Genomic DNA, 20,427 nt, shown 5'->3' on the forward strand with positions numbered 1-20,427 from the left:
GAAAGTGGAAACCCAGCAAAAAAAAAAAAAAACTTCGGGAAGTGAAAGCGCAGAAGCTGTCACCCGGGCGCCTTAGAATGGCGTCACGTATATATGAAGCCTCCGCCCCGCCGGAAGTGCCATCTTTTTTCTAATAGAATGGCGGTGTTTGTGGAGTCCAGTTTTGTGTGGCGTTCGCTTTGAGATAGTGGCCCGTGGAGGGTCGGAAAAAAAGAGGATGAATTATATGCCCGGGACCGCCAGCCTCATAGAGGATATAGACAGTCAGTATATACCTGCCCCAACAAACTGCTTTTCACTAGGAAAGTTCAACACAGAAACCGAGACTGCGACTGCTCGGCTTTCCCACTCGCCTTGCTAAACATGACAATCCCTCCATTCCACATGTAGCACGTTGTGAGGTGTAGTTTAACTACTGCTTGTGCAGACACTACTGCTTGGCTTATTCTAGTTCATATTGAACTTGTTTTTGTCCCAATGTCACTCGAGTCTCTTCCCTAGAAACACTTCCTTAAAAGGGAACTCGGATTTTTTTTTTTTTTGCAAAATACCATTCTAAGCAAGCATCCACAGTCATGCCATGGCATCTGGGTCTATTGTCCTACTCTCCTCCAGCTCTGTTAAAAAGGGGGGGGGGGGTCACCTTTGAGTTAATTTATAGCATATAATTTTATTCTAAGCATCTTTTCTGCATTTGTTTTGTTTATAGTTTTTAAACTATTTTCCCCTTTTTATGTCCCAACTTTCAAATCAGAGGCACTGGCCACAGCTCAAAAAAAACATGCTCTGTAAGGTGACAAATGTATCGTTATTGCAACTTTTTTTGTCTTTTTATTCATTTCCTCTCCTATTTATATAAAATTCTCATTCAAATCAATGCAAGGTTGCTAGGGTAATTTGGACCCTAGCAACCAGATTGCTGAAATTGCAAACAGGATAACTGCTGAATAAAAAGCTCAATCCTTTAAAAAACACACAGAAAAATAAAAAAAAATGAAAACTATTGCAAATTTACTCAGAATGTCAATCTCTGCCTCATGCTAAAAGTTAATGCAAAGGTGAACAACCGTTTAATTTGCTGCCTATAGCTGCACAGTTAGAGTAGTTGGAAACAACAGTACAGGAAGGAATAAATGTTGTTTCCTTTTAATGTCAAATACCCCTATCCTTAAAGCTGACGGAATGGGTTTATAGCTTTAATGGCTTCGACAGGGGTCACCATCCATTTTTACCTGTGAGCCACATTCAGATGTTGAATAAGATGGGGCATGAATAAAGTCCCTGGGGATGCCAAATAAGGGCTCTGTTTGGCTATTTGGTAGCCCCAATGTGGACTGGCAGCCTACAGGAGGCTCTGTTTAGCAGTACATTTTATAAAAGAAAAAATAAAGACCAATTGAAAACTTGCTCATAATTAGCCATTCTATAACATAGAAAAAGTTAATCTAAAAGTGAACCAATCCTTTAAGACTTTCCTTCCCATGTAGAGTGATGTCAGGCAAGTGCTTTGTCATACGCGAGAAATCTGCACTTCCAAATGCCTTTCTGTTGCAGCTAATGGGAATCACTGTAGGTAAAGTTTTGAATAGCTTAATCTTGGGCAAGTGAAGTGTAAAGGTGACCATAGACGTAACAATTACAATCTTTCCTGGAAAAGATGTTTCCAAGAAAGATTTTTAGTTTCAATACACACGTGCAGAGCTGAATGGTCAGATATACAGATAGAAACGATACAATAAGATGTTTAGGTACCTTCAAAGGGGCCCAATCAAAATTTTCTGGCCAGCCCGATCGACGAGCCAACTGAATATCCAAGTCTTCTGCTGATATTGGTCGGCTTGTCAGCCACCATACACGCACCAAATGTTTTACGAAAATTAGTTTTATACGATATTGGTGCGTGTATGGCCACCTTTAGTCTAGATTCAGCTATTTTTGCTCTATAATCTATCGCAGTTTTTCGTTATTTATGTAACAAGTGCCAAGTTACTTTTGTCCTTGTGTATGGCACCTTTGATAGTGTTATCAGCAACCAACAGATGTGGAGATTTTGCTCTCTTTATTGTATGCATGTAGGTCATTAGAAATAATGAGTGTGATTCATTTCAGCTTCTCGGAATTAATGTATTTTTACCCAGGAGTAGAACTTATCAGCAATTACATTAATAAACTGTGACAAATGCACTTAGAGCAAACTTTTGATTGGCTGGCGTGGGGTACTTCTCCAGTTTTATTGGCAAATGTAAATGTTGTGTTTAACATCCAGTCACTCCAGCCTTTATAGATAACATTTTTGGCTAACTAACTATGTTAGAAACATTTTTTTATTTTTCACAGTCTGTCTGAACATTCCGTTAAGTTATACCTGCTTTGGAAAGTTACCTGGAATTAGATTTTCTTTTACTATGCAAAATCCCCTTTAGAGGCAAATTACTGCCACACAGTAAAAACATGTGCTATTAATGAGCTCCTCACTAGGTCACTGTGTAGCATTGTAACATATCAGCCACTGTTTACCATACAAAATTTTTCTCTTTTCTTTTAGAAAAACACTTGGTTTTACTGAGAGATGGAAGGACCCTTATAGGGTATCTAAGGAGCATTGATCAATTTGGTGAGTTACCCCAACTCTGTGGCCTAGCAAATGCTTAACACCAGAGTGCTATTTTGCAAGAAGGGACCCACTAAGGCGGATAAATGCCACTGACTTTATACTAGGAGCACACAGGACACTCTGACATCTGCTGCCTTCTGGCAGTGAATATTGGTGGTCACCACACCCCAGTCACCATCCCTAATACCAATGAATGAAAACACAATGAATGGGGACACAAGTGGGTTCAGGCAGATAAAGGATAAGTAAACCTTTAAAATAAGTGAATGTAAAATTGACATGAGTGCTATTCTAAGCACTTCTGCAATGTACATTCATTATTTTTTTTTTATTCCAAGATTTTAAGGGATACATGTACTGCTAATATGAATAAATTGTTACAACAGCGCCACGTGCCGGCCAGTTTCTGACCGTTCTGACCACCAAGTAGTCAAGGAAGTTGTCAGGAGAAAGAAAGAGGCTGCTCTGATGTTCTTCTGCTTAGGAAAGAGAAAGGTTTCACATTTTTTTTCCTAGTCAGAAGAGCATCAGAGCAGCCTCTTTGTTTCTCCTTGACTACTTGGTGGTCAGACTGGTCAGAAATTGACCAGAAGTTGGCACTGTTGTAACAGAATTCATTCATATTAACAGTACATGTATCCCTTGGAATATAAAAATAAATGAATGTATATTGCAAAAGTGCATAGAATAGCACTCGCATCAATTTTACATTATTTTTATTTTTACACTTATTTTAAAAGCTTACTTATCCTATAAAGTAAACAGTATGTGGGCTTATTCCTCTGTTGATGTCAACAGTATTTCCCAACCCCGTCAAAGGCATCACCACCCGTACCTCACACCATTTGGTGATGCCTTTGGAGATACCCTGCATCTGACATCACCAGAGTGGGGCAGGTGAGACCTGAGTGCAGATAGTGCAGGCAAATGTTGGGCCTGGATTGGTGAGGATTGTGTCGTTGTGGGTCAGTGAATTTTCCCAAAACACATATCATTGCCACACAGATGGGTCAATCCAAGTAGGTGGGTGAAGAAACCGATCAGCGCAGGTGTACTGCTGCAAGGTGCTTTTATTGAATACACTACATGTTTCGAGCTTAAAAGCTCTTTATCAAGTGTGCTTTTAAGCTCGAAACATGTCGTGTATTCAATAAAAGCACCTTGCAGCAGTACACCTGCGCTGATCGGTTTCTTCACCCACCTACTTGGATTGACTGATTACTTTGTTTTGGATGGAAACAAGGGCTTGGAAGACCAGAAATCTTTAAGAAGGGTAAATATACCAGTTTATGTTGACTTTCACACAGATGGGTCGTATGGTCCCCTATGCTTAATGGGTAATATGGAAAATATAGATTTGCTATACAGGTATGGGACTTGTTATCCAGAATGCTCGGACCTGGGGGTTTTTGGATAATAGATCTTTCCATAATTTGTATCTTCATACCTTAAGTCTACTAGAAAATCATGTAAACATTAAATAAACCCAATAGGCTGCTTTTGCTTCCAATAAGGATTAATTATATCTTAGTTTGGATCAAGTATAAGATACGTTTTTATTATAACAGAGAAAAAGGAAATCATTTTTAAAAATTCTGATTATTTTATTATAATTGAGTCTATAGGAGATAGCCTTTCTGTAATTCGGATCATTCTGGATAATGTATTTCTAGATAACGGATCCCATACCTGTATAAAATAATGTAGCTGTGCACACTGTTCTATAGTAAAATGGTTAGGTTGCCACGGCATCCTTGTTCACTCAGATTTTCATTCTTTTCTGCTAAATTAGCAAATCTTGTGTTGCATCAGACTGTGGAGAGAATCCATGTTGGGAAGAAGTACGGTGACATACCACGAGGAATATTTGTTGTGCGTGGAGAGAACGTGGTTCTGCTCGGTGAAATTGTAAGTCATTTTGGTTGTGTATTGACTGATGATTTTGCTGAACACTTAATGGCATATTAAACTGTACTTAATTCCTTTGCTGCCAGCAGATGGCCACTCACTTTCAACCATTCCCAAGCAAAGAAGGTGAAATGCACTGACAGAAATGGGAGGGAAGTCATTATCTGTTGTTCCCAGTGCTGCACTGCCATCAATCACCCAGCTTAGGGCCATCGCAAGCAGAAAATGTTTGTCTGTAATATAAATTGATGCTATAGGGCTGTCCAGATTGGTGAAAATCTTAGCCCCCCTCAGTTGATCGAACAGTTCAGAAATTAGGGGCAAGGGGTACCGGTTCTTGATCGTAATTTTATTAAGACCCCGGTAGTCTATGCAGGGGCGTAGCCCTCCATCTTTATTTTTCCATGAAGAGGAAGCCAGCCCCGGCTGGAGAGGTAGTGGGAAGAATGAATCCTGAATATTCTCCTGAATATAGTATTTCATGGCAGACGTCTCGGCAGGGGATAATTGATAAATACGACCTCTGGGTGGCATTGTGCTGTGAAGATCTGTGGGGCAATCGTAAGGATGATGAGGGGGTAGGAAGACATCAGCAATATCCCCATATACTGCTGGCAGAGGTTGAAGATCGGTAGAGGAAACGGATACCTGGTGGATGGTAGTGAGTTAATGGAGGGGTTGTGCAGACGAAGCCAGGGTAATCCCAACACCATGGGATTGGAAGGGCAGGTAATAATCAGGAACGATAGTTTTTCTGTATGCTGATTCCCAACCTGCAACGGTAATTCCCCCATAGTCTTAGAGATTATTTTAGAGGTTAACGGTCTGTCATAATTTGCCAGGACACACAGGGGAGTAGACAAAGAGGCAGTGGAGGAATGTGGGGCTCACCAGCTGGAGGGATCACAGGTGGGGGTAGCGGTGCCGCGGGGAATCTAGGGGACACTGAAGGCATCCGGGAAAGGAGAGTGTCAAGTACTTGCCCAATGCAGACCTGTTGAGCTACATACGCTTCCAAGCAGGATGCCAATCCCCGGAGAGCTCTTCCGACATCAGGCGGAGCTTCCTCAGTGGGGTCCATGGTACGATTATAATGTCAAAGGCCTGTCGGCTTCTAGCGGGGAGGTCCAGACCAAGGGGGAAGGCTCAGGTTAAAGTCCAAGTTCGTGGTAACCAGATAGGGATCAGGAGAAAGCTTAGTTAAGTCCAGGCAAAAGTTCAAAAGGCAAGCAGATCAGGATCGTCGTCAGGGTCAAAGCAGAGGTCAAAGTCCAGGATCACAATATAGAATACCCAGGAACACCAGCAAACGGAACCTACAATCGAGCATTGAACCGGTGTCTTCAGCGTCCTTATTTCATATTTGGCGCCAAAACGCAGCATCATGTCACCTGTTTGTGCGCTGACGGTGCGCCATCGCCAGAAACCACGCGGCGGCCATGGGCGCTGCCATCTTGGACGATGAGTCGCCACGGATGGGGGAGCCGTGTCGCGCTCCTGACACTTTGCTTTTTTAAAACAAGATGTGCAAAACATCAGGGAGAGGACCATGGAGACAGAAACCAGAATTATTGAGTTTATGGATCTCACGTACCCACTGCCTGGCCGGATAGAAAACTCAAGACAAAGCATTACAGACTTAGAGGCAAAAGCAGATTACACGGCAAACCGCTTATGCTGAAACAATATCCGCATACTAGGCCTCCCTGAATGGACTGAAGGCCCTAACCTGGAACAATTCCTGGAAAAATGGCTTACAGACAAATTTGGCACAGCAGCCTTTACACCAATGTTTACAGTAGAAAGAGCCTATCGGATGCCCTGTGTCCTCCAGGTGTACCACCAAGACCTATCATAGCCAGGCTTTTAAACTACAAGGACAGAGATGCTGCCCTAGCTGAAGCCTGGAAAGCTGGAGATATAATGCATGGCAATCATAAAACATCCTTATACCCTGACTTTTCCACGGAAGTAAGAAATCGGCGAGCCAAATTCATGGAAGCAAAGCGATAACTGCGGCAACGGCAGATACTTTGAACAAACTTTTCCCCACTGGCACAGGTAATCAACATTGCACTAAATGGGCCACAACATATGGATTGGTGGATCTCTGGCGAGTTCACAACCCAGGGACTCGGCAATTTACCTGCTATTCAGCTGGGCATATCAGGCTATCCCGCATAGACCTATCGATGGGTACCCCAGACCTAAAACCATGGTATCTAAGGTGGGGATCCTTACTAGGGTCATATCCGACCACTCTCTTCTAACAGTAACCCCCCAATCTCCCCCAAAGCCACTAGCAAAACATGGAGACTTATCTCCTACTGGATCAACCACCCACAACTAACTGACTACATGCTCAATATCTTGGAATTGTACATAACTACCAACTTAGATTCCTCTAGCCCGATATAGTTTGGGATGCTCTAAAAGCTTATACAAGGGGAGAATACACAAGCAATATTAAAGCACACACTAACATAATAAATGCACAGATCTCCTTAACCCAAACAATGCACAAGACTGAACAAGAGTATGTGGCCCATCCCACGGAAACAAATAAGCAGAGGTGATGACTCCCTAGCCCTCACCCAGCTTGAACTAACAAAGACTTGTGCCTGCACTTTAGGATGGGACTACTTTCTGGCAGGCTGTTATCATTCCTACTTAATTTAACTGAATCAGTCTCAGTGGGACTTGGCTTTTACTATTGAGTGTTGTTCTTAGATTACCAGGGAGCTGTTATTTTGTGTTAGGGAGCTGCAAACTGGTTATCTTCCCATTGTTCTATTTATGGGCTGCTGGGGAGGGGAAAGGGAGAGGGATGATACTTCAACTTGCAGTACAGCAGTAAAGACTGACTAAAGTTTATCAGAGCACAAGTCACATGACTGGGGGCAGCTGGGAAACTGAAAATATGTCTAGCCCCATGTCAGATTTCAAAATTGAATATAAAAAAAATCTGTTTGCTCCTTTGAAAAATGGATTTCAATGCAGAATTCTGTCGGAGCAGCACTATTAACTGATGCATTTTGAAAAAAACATGTTTTCCCATGACAGTATCCCTTTAAACAAAAAATTCTCTCCTTAACAATATGTTGTTCAGATATATCCAGCTTCGACAAGCCATGATTTCCCAATTTCCATGCCAAAATATTAACTTACATCCCCTGAGGATTGAGACATGGATACACAACCCTGACTTAAAGAAACATTTGTCTCAACTGCTTGACAACTACAGGGGGCCCAGCACTGAGCAAGCGCCACAATAAATGGTGAAATCCCTGAGATTACAATGTAGGTTTGGCAGGAGATACTGGAAACAACTACACAGGGACTTATATGCTCCAGAGATAGACTGACCCAGCTAAAATTTCTGCACTGTACATACCTCATTTCAAGTCACCTACACAAGCTAAAACCTGATATAAGAGAGAACTGTCACAGGTGCCAAGGGAGCCCAGCAACCTTCATCCACGTGGAAATGTCCCCTTGCCCACAAATTCTGGTCTATGGTCACGCAACAGTTCCAAGGTAGACAAGACATATCTATCCCATTAGACCCGAAAATACTTCTACTCAATAAGGTTGAAGAGCTGTCTCCAAGGAAAACAGATCAAACCCTTCTATGCCTACTCTGTATATATGCCAAAAAAAACAATTGCATTGAAATGGAACACTCAAAAGGGCCCAACACAGGTATTGTGAGAAGACCTCAGCCATAAGGCAATATCACTAAATAAACTAACATATATATATATATAAGACGAGGCTGTCCTAATAGGTTTGAAAAGATATGGGGGCCATGGATAGGCCTAGGAGAAGAAAATCTGAGGACTTTTCCCAAATATCTAAGTCTTGCACCTCTTACCCTGCACTAGGTATAAAGATACCATATACACTTACAGCCCCTAAGGCTTCAAATATTGTAATATACATCTTATGATACAAACTACACAATAGGTTGATTGCACGCTGTGTTCATTTTATTGATTTGTTTGTTTTTTATTTACCAAATGTTTCATGATAACCACTATGACATACTGTACCTGAAAATTTTCAATAAAATTAATATTAAAAAAAAGGTACTAGTGGAAACATGGTTTCCATAGCAATGAGTTACTGAACAATAGAAACTTTTATGTAAAAGTCATATCTAACATCCATTTACTGACTGGTAAAAAAATATATGTAACTACAAGCTACATAGAGTTGTTTATGCAATATCACTGTTACATTGTATAAGTCTCATATTGCATCTTCCTTTTTTCTTTATAAATTGTAGGACCTGGAGAAAGAAAATGATACCCCTCTCCATCAGGTCTCCATAGAGGAAATCCTAGAGGATCAGCGCGTAGAGCAGCAGAGCAAAAATGAAGCTGAAAAGCTGAAGGTACAGGCCCTAAAAGAGCGGGGCCTGTCCATCCCCAGAGCAGACACACTGGACGAATACTGACACTTTACCATGGACAGTCTGATGCTAAATGATTGTTTATGTTCTGAAAGTGAAAAAAAAAGTTTCTTGGTTTTTTTTTTTTGTTCATCAGTTTGTTTATTTGGACTATTGCAGTGCACTGTAAAATATCCATTTACTTTGGTTAAACCGTTGCTTAGAAATGGCTAAGCTATACACTCAATAGCACTTATGTTGAAGAACTGCTCTGCAATTTTGTTATGGGGAAAATCCCATTAAAAGTTTCTTTTGTCAACGCTTTATTTTTTAATCTGGCGTATGTGGTCTTTTGTCCATAATGTTACTGGTGGCTCTCTCTCTCTCTGCTCCTTTGTGGGCAGCTGCATGGAGGCTCCCTTGGTATTATTCAGCTGGAGGGGGGCTCTGTACTACATATTTAGGTGCAGGGCCAGAACTAGGGGTAGTCAGGAACTAGGGGTAGGCAGAAGAGGTACCTGCCTAGAGCACAAAGATGTGGGGGCGCTGGGCAGGTACCTGTTTGAAAGATTTTTGCCTACCCCTAGTCCAGGTGGTTTGCTCCCCTGCTGCTCTCCCCTCTAGCACTCTTTCCTTCCTCTGTCACTCCCTACCCCTAGTCCAGGTGGCTTTCCCCTGCTGCTCTCGCCTCTCACCTCCCTTCCCCTCTAGCACTCTTCCATCACTCCCAACCCCTAATCCGGGTGGCTTGCTCCCCTGCTGCTCTCCCTCCCTTCCCTCTAGCATGCTTCCCTCCGTCACTCCCTAGTCTGGGTGATTTGCTCCTCTGCTGCTCTTGCCCCCCTTTTCTCTCCTCCCCTCTAGCACTCTTCCCTCCCTTCGTCACTCCCAACCTCTACTCTGGGTGGTTTGCTCCCTTGCTTCTCTCGCTCCCCTCTACCCTCCCTCTGTCACTCCCTAGTCTGGATGGCTCGCTCCCCTGCTGCTCTTGCCCCCCTCCTCTCTCCTCCCTTCCCCTCCCCTCTAGCACTCTTCCGTCACTCCCTAGTCCGGGTGGTTTGCTCCCCTGCTGCTATCGCCCCCTCCTCTCTCCTCCCCTCTAGCAATTCCGTCACTCCCTCCACTAGTCCAGGTGGCTCACTCCCCTGCTACTCTCGTTCCCTCCCCTTTCCTCCTTTCTAGCACTTTTCTGTCACTCCCAACTTCTATTCTGGGTGGCTCGCTCCCCTGCTGCTCTCGCCCCCCTCCCCTCTAGCACTCTTCCCTCCCTCCATCACTCCCTACCCCTAGTCAGGGTGCCTCACTCCCCTGCTACTCTCACCTCCTCCTCTCTAGCACTCTTCCCTCCCTCTGTCACTCCCTAGTCCAGATGGCTTGCTCCCCTGCTACTCACCCCTCCCCTCTAGCACTCTTTATTCCTTAGTCTGGGTGGCTCACTCCCCTGCTACTCTCGCACCCCCCATCTCCTTCCCTTTTGTTACTCTCCCTTGTCTTCTTATGGCACCTGCGCACTCATAGTAACATAGTAAGGTTGAAAAAAGACACACGTCAGTCAAGTTTTCAACCTTTTAACTTTTTTTTTAACCTGCCTAACTGCCAGTTGATCCAGAGGAAGGCAAAAAAAAACCATCTGAAGTCTCTCCAATTTGCCTCAGAGGGGGAAAAAATTCCTTCCTGACTCCAAAATGGCAATCGGATTAGTCCCTGGATCAACTTGTACTATGAGCTATCTTCCATAACCCTGTATTCCCTCACTTTTCAAAAGCCATCCAACCCCTTCTTAAAGCTATCTAATGTATCAGCCTGTACAACTGATTCAGGGAGACAATTCCACATCTTCACAGCTCTTACTGTAAAAAAAAAAAAACAAATATTTAGACGGAACCTTTTTTCTTATATACGGAATGGGTGACCTTATGTCTGCTGGAAAGACCTACTGGTAAATAAAGCATTAGAGAGATAATTATATGATCCCCTTATATATTTATACATGGTTATCATATCACCCCTTAAACGCCTCTTCTCCAGCATGAACATCCCCAATTTGGCCAGTCTTTCTTCATAGCTAAGATTTTCCATACCTTTTACCAGCTTAATTGCCCTTCTCTGTACCCTCTCTAATACAATAACGTCCTGTTTGAGTGATGGAGACCAAAACTGTACGGAATAGTCTAGATAGGGCCTTACTAGTGCTCCATAAAGTGGAAGAATGACTGCTTCCTGTCGTGAATCAATGTGCCTTTTAAAACAACTCAATACCTTATTTGCCCTTGATGCTGCTGACTGGCATTGCTTGCTACGCCAAGTTTATCATGTACAAGGTCCTTTTCCATAATGGATTTGCCTAGCGCAGTCCCATTAAAGATATAAGTGGCTTGGATATTTTTACATTTAATAACATTGAATCTCATTTGCCACTTAGCTGCCGAGATTGCCAGTTTGTCAAAATCCTGTTGCAAGGATGCCACATCCTGGATGGAATTAATTGGGCTGGATAGTTTGGTGTCATCTGCAAACACTAATACATCACTTACAATACTCTTCCCTAAGCAATTAATAAACAAGTTAAATAAATGTGGACCCAATACCGAGCCCTGAGGGACCCTTTCTCCAAGTAGAGAACCACCACCCTTACGACCACCCTCTGTAGCCAGTTTCCTATCCATGTGCAAACGACTTCATTAAACCCAACAGACCTTAGTTTAGAAAGCAGTCGTTTGTGGGGCACGGTATCAAACTGTCCAGCATCTTACTTACCTCATCATTAAAAGCAATCAAATTTGTCTGACATGACCTATCCTTCATAAAGTTCAAAGCAGTGTAGGACCTCGCACACCCTGCAGAACGAAAGAGACGCCAGGTGCACAAGGGTAGAGGCTCGGCCACCTCACGATATGGTACAACAAAATCCGATGGCACACAAGACTGAAGGAATTCTTCCAAATTTTATTTCAAAGCGGAATGCAAATGCAACGTTTCGGGGAATAAAACCCCTTTGTCAAGCATGCTTGATGTGTACAAGGCTCCAGGGCCTGATGGCATCCCCGGGTTCTAAGAGAGTTTAGTTCAGTTTTAGACCGGCCCCTATTCCTGATTTTCTCAGATTTGCTTTCATCTGGTATGGTACCAATGTCTTCCGCATTGCTGATTTACAACTTTTATCATAGTGTTTATATTCATTAAATGCTGCTTCTGTCCCAACAGCCTTGTAGTTTGTAACCTTTTTACTGCCAAGAACGTAGCTCCTATGTTCTTTTGAAAAAAGGCTTTAAGTGCCAAGAACGTAGGAGCTATGTTCTCTACTAAAACAGCGTGCAGAGAGGAGCGGTTAGCAGGAGAACCCCCTAGGCAACGAGCTTACCTGAAGCAGATAGCCGATCCTCCAATCCACGGCCGCACAGAGACGCAGCAACAGCTTCCTTGTCCAGCAGGGACCAGCAGCTCACGTGTTCCAGCGCCGCCCACGCACTTCCTGCTGCAGTGACTCAGTGATCCTGGACCCTACAGCACTGAAAAGGACCCATCTTCATCTAGAGTCGGTAGGTGCCCCTTTTTTTTTTACTTATTTACAGGCATTTACATATACACAGTACACATACTAGTAAAGGTAGTTTTTTGTTTTTTTTTGATTTTCTGATTTTTTTGATTTTTCACACTTTTGCACATATTTATACACTTTTTAGAGCTGTACATCCATGCATACACAAACACAAACTTATAGGGGTTTTTTTTACTTTTTTTTTTTTTTTTTTAGTTCTTCATTTTCCCTTATTTTATTTCCCTAAAAACTTTAGATTTCACAGCATGACTACTGGATCAAGCATTCTGACAGTTTTAGCTAATTTTTATTCGGCACAAGGTGTACTTTCCAAAAATATATGATTTTGGGGGGGGGGGTCTTTGTACTGTTAGGGGGTTTTACGGCACATTATATGCAGTCAGAGTGCTATGTTCACAGAAGGCGCATTGACAGCCGAGAAAATTCTTATGCACTGTTTATATTTGGGGTCTGCATGTGCCCACCTGCTTTGGTATATCTATGCATATTGGGCATCAAACTGTTCAGTAGATCCTTGACGTCAATATTTAGGGAGTTTTCCAATTGTATGTAAGAAATTGGGTGAGATAAATGCGACCGACTGCAATATTTTTAGGCGATTTTCAGAAATATCATAAAACCCGCTGCCTTTAGCGTTGCTTTGCAGTATCTAAGTTTGGAGTAGAAAGACATTTTTAGCAAATTTTTATTCGGCAGAAGATGCACTTTCCAAAAATATATGGTTGTGGGGGGTCTTTGTACTGTTAGGGGGTCTTACAGCACATTATATGCAGTCAGGGCGCTATGTTCACAGAAGGCGAATTGACGGCCAAGAAAATTCTTATGCACTGTTTTTATTTGGGGTCCACACATGCCCACCTGCTTTGGTATATCTATGCATATTGGGCATCAAACTGTTCAGTAGACTCTTGACATCAATATTTTGGTTGTTTTCCATTTGTATGTAAGAAATAGGGTGAGATAAGTGCGACCAACTGCAATATTTTTAGGAGATTTTCAGAAATATCATAAAACCCGCTGCCTTTAGCGTTGCTTTGCAGTATCTAAGTTTGGAGTAGAAAGACAGTTTTGGCAAATTTTTATTCGGCAGAATGTGTACTTTCAAAAAATATATGGTTTTCTGGGGTGAACGTAGTTTTTTGTACCTTTGCCTGTCGCAAAATGCTGTATATGTGCTGATTATGCAGTATCTGGAATTACAGAACTCGTATGGGGTGTCTTCTTTCTGGGGCCCCTATACGCCACATACTTAGGTGCACCTATGCATATTGGGTATCAAACTGTTCATCGGACCCCAGACTTTCATGTTTAGGGTGTTTTATCTTGGTATATAATGATCTGTAGGAGATACAATGCTTTAGAGTTGGAGTATTGAGGAGATTTTTGGCAATGTCATAAAAATTGTGAAATGTAGGAAAGCTTTGCGGCTTGGTACTTTGGAGTAGAAAATCGTGCATACCCATTTTAGATTCTTCAGAATGTGTACTTTCCAAAAATATATGGTTTTCTGTGGGTGAACATACATTTTTGTACTTTTGCCCCTTGAAAAATGCTGTCAATGTGCTAATTTTGCAGTATTTGGAATTACAGAACTGTCTTCGTTCTATGGCCCCTATACGCTACATACTTAGGTATACCTATGCATATTGGGCATCAAACTGTTCAGAGGACCCCGGGCTTTCCTATTTAGGGTGTTTTTTTCTTGGTATATAATGATATGTGGTAGATACAATGCTTCAGAGTTGCAAAATTTAGGTGATTTTCGGAAATGTCATAAATTGCCAAATATAGGAAAGCTTTGCGGCTTGGTACTTTGGAGTAGAAAGACGTGCATAGCCATATTAAATTCGTCAGAATGTGTACTTTCCAAAAATATATGGTTTTCTTGGGTGAACATATATTTTTGTACTTTTGCCCATTGAATAATGCTGTAAATGTGTTGATTTTGCAGTATTTGGAATTCCAGAACTGATAACTCGTATTGGGTGTCTTCGTTCTGGGGCCCCTATACGCCACATACTTAGGTGCACCTATGCATATTGGGCATAAAACTGTTCAGCGGACCCTGGGCTTTCATATTTTATCTTGGTATATAATGATAAGTGGGAGATACGGTGCTTCAGAGTTGCAATATTGAGGTGATTTTCGGTAATGTCATAAAAATTGCCAATGTAGGAAAGCTTTGCGGCTTGGTACTTTTGAGTAGAAAGACATGCAAACCCATATTAGATTCGTCAGAATGTTTACTTTCCAAAAAAATATGGTTTTCTTGGGTGAACATACATTTTTGTACTTTTGCCCCTTGAAAAATGCTGTAAATGTGCTGATTTTGCAGTATTTGGAATATTATTCAAATTACAGGTGAGTGATTGCTCAAAGGAGATGTTGATGATGAATATAATAGATCTGTCACATAAATTAAAGTGCACTTAAATATGAAGTGTGAGATTTGTCTTAACAGAAACCAAATCTGGGGATACTGAGCAAAGCAACCCATCTATTGCCCACTGGTCAGCAAATTCACTCAACCGCCCAGTAAACACTGCCTGGGTGTACTCTGCTCGGATGCGGGAACGCACCAGCACCCGGAACAAAGCCTCTACCGGTAGAGGATTCCCACCCTCCAAACATTGCATTCTAGACATATGAATGGCTAGTTTGGCTAAAGCTAGGAGCAAGTTGAAGAGAAGGTCTTTCTCTCGATTGTCCCGGGATACTGGGCTTCCAAATATAAAAACGTGAGGGGAAAAATGTAACCTGACCTGCAGGTGAAGTTTCCTCAACAGAGAGGTTGCAGTCTGGCACATGAAAAATAAGCATGAAACACAGACTCCCTTTTGCCATAGAATGGGCAAGCAGCTGTGGAGTCAAATGGAGTAAAATGGACCAAGTACTCTCCTGTGCTCAAAGCACCATGGAGCACTCTCCAACTCAAGTCTCCAGTGGGTCTGGGCACCAGGCTGGAATAAAGGGCTTGCCACTGGGGTTTCTCACCCTCATTAAACACCCGCCTCCAGATGGTATCATAGCGGGAGACAAGAGCAAGAAAGTGTACAGTGTGGAGCATGAGGGAGTACAATAGCTTTCTTGTCATGTCATAGAAGCACGTCAAGGTAAAATTCTCCAACTGGCTCAAGTTGGGGGAAGGAGGTGTGTCAGGGGATTGACGGGTCTTGGGTGCTATTTTTATGGCTGGAGGTGGAGAGTTCCAAGGTGGATGTGGTTCTCCACCACGTAAAACCCCATCAATAAATGTGTGAGAGTCAGGAGAGAGGTTATTCTTGATCTCCTGGAGCAGGCGATGTGGAAGGTACCCCATGCGTGGCATAACTGCCCAAGCTTCCACCCAATCTGAACTCTCGAAATCCAGGAGATCCCCAACTCTGGTTAGCTGAGCCCTGCAAAGGCGGTGGCGGATGCTGATGGACTCCAACATCCTAGTCTTTAAAGATGGATTGTAAAGTAGGGGCTCAGTTAGAATGTCTTCCCCCTGAATGCCTCCTTGCCTTAGCACAGTTACCATGCTCCAGGTCTTTAGAGTCTCTTGGTAATAAGCTGGTAATGGTGAGAGGCTTCTTAAGAATCCTTCAGGTTCGATGATAAACAATTGCCGGTCATACCCCATGTTGCGTACCTGGTGATAAAAGCTGGATGCTAGGGTACACCACTGTGGAGAAGGATCTGCGTACACGTATCTCTGTATCTGCTGGAAATGGAAAGTATGTACTTGAGAGCGTATGCATACAACTCCCTGTCATCCCTCCCTCAAGGGTAGGCTTGAAACACCTGCAGAGACCCAGTGCTTTCCCATCCAGAGAAAGTCCAGCAACCTTCTCTGGATTTTAGCAGTGAATTCTTGGGTTGGGCTTAGACATACCAGATCTATACCAGAGTTGAGGGGCCACCAGCTGGTTAATCACCAAAGCTCTCCCCCTCATAGAAAGCATTTTAGCAAGACCCTTCCACTTTCCCAGGCGGGTAAGAACATGCTCCTCAAGTTCAATGAAATTCTGTGGAACAGGACGCTCTTCAGCTGACAGATAGACACCTAAATATTTGATGACTTTAGTCTCCCACGAGATGTCGCGAAAAGCAGAAGGCAAAGAATTTACATGTAGAGGACCTTCCAGAAGGCCTGAGCTCTTGGTCCAGTTGATCCGAGCTGATGAGGCAGCAGAGTAAACCTCTTGGCATTCTTGTGCTCGCTCAAGATCAACTAGGTCCTGGGCCACAAGGATGACATCATCAGCATATGCCGAAAGAACTACCCTCATGTCAGGTTCCCTGAGCACCAGTCCTGTAAGCCTCTTCCTTAGTAGACACAGGAAAGGCTCAATGGCCAGTGCATACAGCTGTCCCGACAAAGGACATCCTTGTTGAACTCCTCGTTTGAAGGCCAGAGGTGCAGTCAGAGACCAGTTGATTTTAACTAGACACTCTGCATAGACGTACAGTGTTTTCAGATAGCTAACAAACTGTGGGCCAAAGCTATAGGCCTGCAAAGTGCCTAAAAGATATTGGTGATCTACTCTGTCAAATGCCTTCTCTTGATCCAGGGAGAGGAAAGCGAGAGATAGACCAGCCTTCTGAGCAAAATGTAGTAAATCCTGAACCAGAAAGACATTGTCTAAAATTGTCCGGCCGGGGACTGTATAGGACTGGTCAGGATGAACCACCTCTGCCAGCACAGACTTGAACCTGAGTGATATAGCTTTGGCTACAATTTTATAGTATGTGCTGAGCAATGAGACCGGTCGCCAATTCTTAATAAGGCAGAGATCCCCCTTCTTAGGTAGCAGTGATAAAACTGCTTGACGACAAGAAAGTGGCATCTCACCAGTCTTGAGGGCCTCTTTTAGAACCCTATGGAAATCATGTCCCAGAATATCCCAGAAGAACTGAAAGAACTCCACAGTCAATCCATCCAGCCCTGGAGATTTACTATGGGGCATTAAGTGGAGTGCTTGAGAAAGTTCATTCAGAGTGATTGGTTTTTCCAACCTCTCTCTTCACCCCTCGCTGACCACTGGAAGCCCATTCCATAACTCCCTGCAGGCATCTGGAGAGATGGGATCCGGAGAAAAAAGGTTCTCATAGAAGAACCGGGCTCTGTCCCGGATAGCCTCCGGATCTTCAAGGGGGGTGCCATCCTCCGCAAAAAGGCATGTGATTTGTTTTTGGTTCCCCTTCTTTTTCTCCAAAGCATAGAAGAATCGCGAGCCACGATCCATATCACAGAGGAACTGCATGCGGCTTCGCACATAAGCACCACGAGCCTGATGCTGTTCCATGTTACGCAGAGTCTCTTTCTTTTCTACATATTAACACTGCATGCCTTGGTCTTCAGAGCCTGACAGCCTTTGCTCAAGATCAAGCACCTCCCTATTCAGAGCCTCAATCTCTGTGTTTTGCTGTCTGCTCAAACATTTTGTATACTCTTGACACAAGAGCTTAAGGTGAACCTTGCCTACATCCCACCATTGACTCAATGTGGCAAATTCATCCTGATAACCCTTCCAGTCTGTCCACATTTCCCGGACTGCCTTTGCAAACCCTTTGTCCTTTAATAAGCTGTTATTAAAGTGCCAATAGGCTGTTTTGGGCAGAAATGGTGCAACTGCCACTATCAAAGAAGCACAATTGTGGTCCGAGAAAGGTGCCAAGCTAATATTACTGGACCGAACGCGTTACATAATATGGCTTGATATTTAAAGCCTATCAATCCGGGACTGAGACATACGGCCATCCCTCACCCTAACATAGGTGAAAGCATCTGTTTCTGGGTGTTGTTCTCTCCAGATGTCTACCGAGGAGAAATGGGCAATGAGTTCCAGCAAAGCTGACTCAGATACATCCCTTTTCTGGGGAACATTTCGGTCCCGAGCCTCAAGGGTGTAATTGAAATCACCTCCTATAATCACGGCTTCATCTGAGTCAATTGTCTCCATATAGGCTGATAAACTTTCAAAAAAATGCTTTCTCTCTGGTCCAGTAGTTGGGGCATACAAGTTTATCAGATTGTATGTTCCACTAGACTCCCGAACCAGGAGATTTAACAGACAGCCTGGGATGACAGAATTAACGCTCAATATCTCTAGCTGGAAGGATTCTGAGAACAAGGTCACCATCCCACATGACGTCCATGTGAGGTGATTAAAAAAGACTCTGCCCATTCGGTAACACAAGTCAACCTTACGAAAGATCCTTTAAACGCTCTACTGAATAAAAGGATATCTAACACCAATACCTATACAAGAGCTCTGATAAATTTTATGTTTTTGGCAGCAAAAATCACAATAGCTAAACACTGGCATTCACCCTTTGTTCCTATTTCCCATTTTAAAGATAAACTGAACTGGATAATGGTTAATGAAAGGTTGACTAGTATACTTACGGATAAATATGAGAAATTCAAAGAAATATGGGAACCATGGTACCGATATTCTTTCCCAAATACAGGAACCCCTTCACCCTTCCTGTAATTGTTTTATAAAGACTATGTAGAGATATCAGAGTTTGGCTATACCCTCCATTTTTCACAATTTAGGAATAGCTGATATTAACAGGTTGTATCTCAGGTAAGTCCTGCAACTGTAAGCCCACAACAATATTTGCTACTATAATATACAAGGGACCTCGCAGAAAACATATTAAAAAACAAACAATACTCAGTACTAATTCAAGAAACACATCATGCCGTCAAAAGTTGAAGTTATTTTGATATATTTACTTCATTCTCTTTAATCGGCCCTCACTAGAGATAGGACCGACTCTTTCTATCTTTACCTCTCCCTCTTTTTTCCATCTTTCTTTTCTAAGCAAACATCTGACGATTTTATGTGAAGGCAACAAATGCTTATCTCTTTTAAAATGCTAAAACTCAAATAAAAACTATTGAAAGAAAAAAGACTCTGCCCTTCCATTCCAGATGCCAAGTCGCTTCAAGCTCCTGAGTGATATGAGTCTCTTGAAGGAAACTCACAGAGTACCCTCCTTGGTGTAGAAAGGAGAGTACCTGAAACATTCTAAAAGGCTCCTGACAGCCATTTGTATTAAGAGTGCTTATACTTAGAGCCATTATTGTGTGTTAGTAAATGCTTTAGCCCTCACAGAGGTCTGGTGAGACAAACAGTTTTTGTGGAACTTAACACTACGGAGATATTCTCCAATTCCATAGTTTTTGGCTTCTTTTATGACCTTGATGTATTGTCTCACAGAACTGATCACCAAAGTCAAATCATGCCACTTCTCTAGAGCCATATGTAGCTTCTTCTGCTAATCTCTGCTCCCACTACGACAGGTGTTACAACCACTGGCACCCCACACCTTTAGGAGTGCTCATAACAGGGTTAAGTTGGTTTTTGGAAAGAACAACTGCAGCACTGGGGGATGCATTGACATTCCTCCCCCCTTCTCTTTTGCTGAAGTTGAAATGCAGGCTGCAGCCTTAGATAACTTGAGTGAAGAAGGAGGAAGTTTGGAGGTTTCAGAAGTGGGTTGTGTTACAACCACCTTGAGGTTCTTTACTGAAGGGGATTTTTTTTTTCCTCTTTTGAGGAGCCTACAGCAATAGCTGTAGCAGGGTATGATGTTGTATTAGAGGTACTGGGGGCAGGAACAGGGACTGTGGTCTTAATATGCCCTTTGGGGCAACTCTGGCGAGTGTGCCTCAGGTTCTTGCAAAGGAAGCACCTCACTTCTTCTGTGCAGTAAAAATTTTTATACAGCACCCCCTCAAATGGAACACCAAAGGACTCTTCAATAGTATATTGACCCTGTGGCAAAAGTAATTGCACCTGCCTTTTAAAAGAGAGGATATGTCTCAATCTGCTCTCCTTGCAACCCAAGGGAAGTTTAGAAATATTTGACTTTATTTCACCGAGGGCTTGCAGGTGGGGTAGCAATAAATGGTCTTGCAGGAAGGGGGGCACATTAGATAAGACTATTTGTATG

At 42.8% G+C, this 20,427-nt stretch overlaps 1 protein-coding gene across 1 annotated transcript; it reads left to right on the forward strand.

Moving 5' to 3' along the window:
* Positions 1-125: 125 nt before the first annotated feature.
* On the forward strand, positions 126-9,249 carry lsm1.S (LSM1 homolog, mRNA degradation associated S homeolog). Its single transcript, NM_001096640.1, is given in 4 exon segments — positions 126-263; positions 2,546-2,614; positions 4,407-4,522; positions 8,811-9,249. Coding segments are annotated over 4 exon segments (402 nt in total). The 5' UTR covers positions 126-217; the 3' UTR covers positions 8,982-9,249.
* Positions 9,250-20,427: the final 11,178 nt, after the last annotated feature.

The sequence above is a fragment of the Xenopus laevis genome, chromosome 3S (assembly GCF_017654675.1).
Source record: "Xenopus laevis strain J_2021 chromosome 3S, Xenopus_laevis_v10.1, whole genome shotgun sequence".
Lineage (NCBI taxonomy): Eukaryota > Metazoa > Chordata > Amphibia > Anura > Pipidae > Xenopus > Xenopus laevis.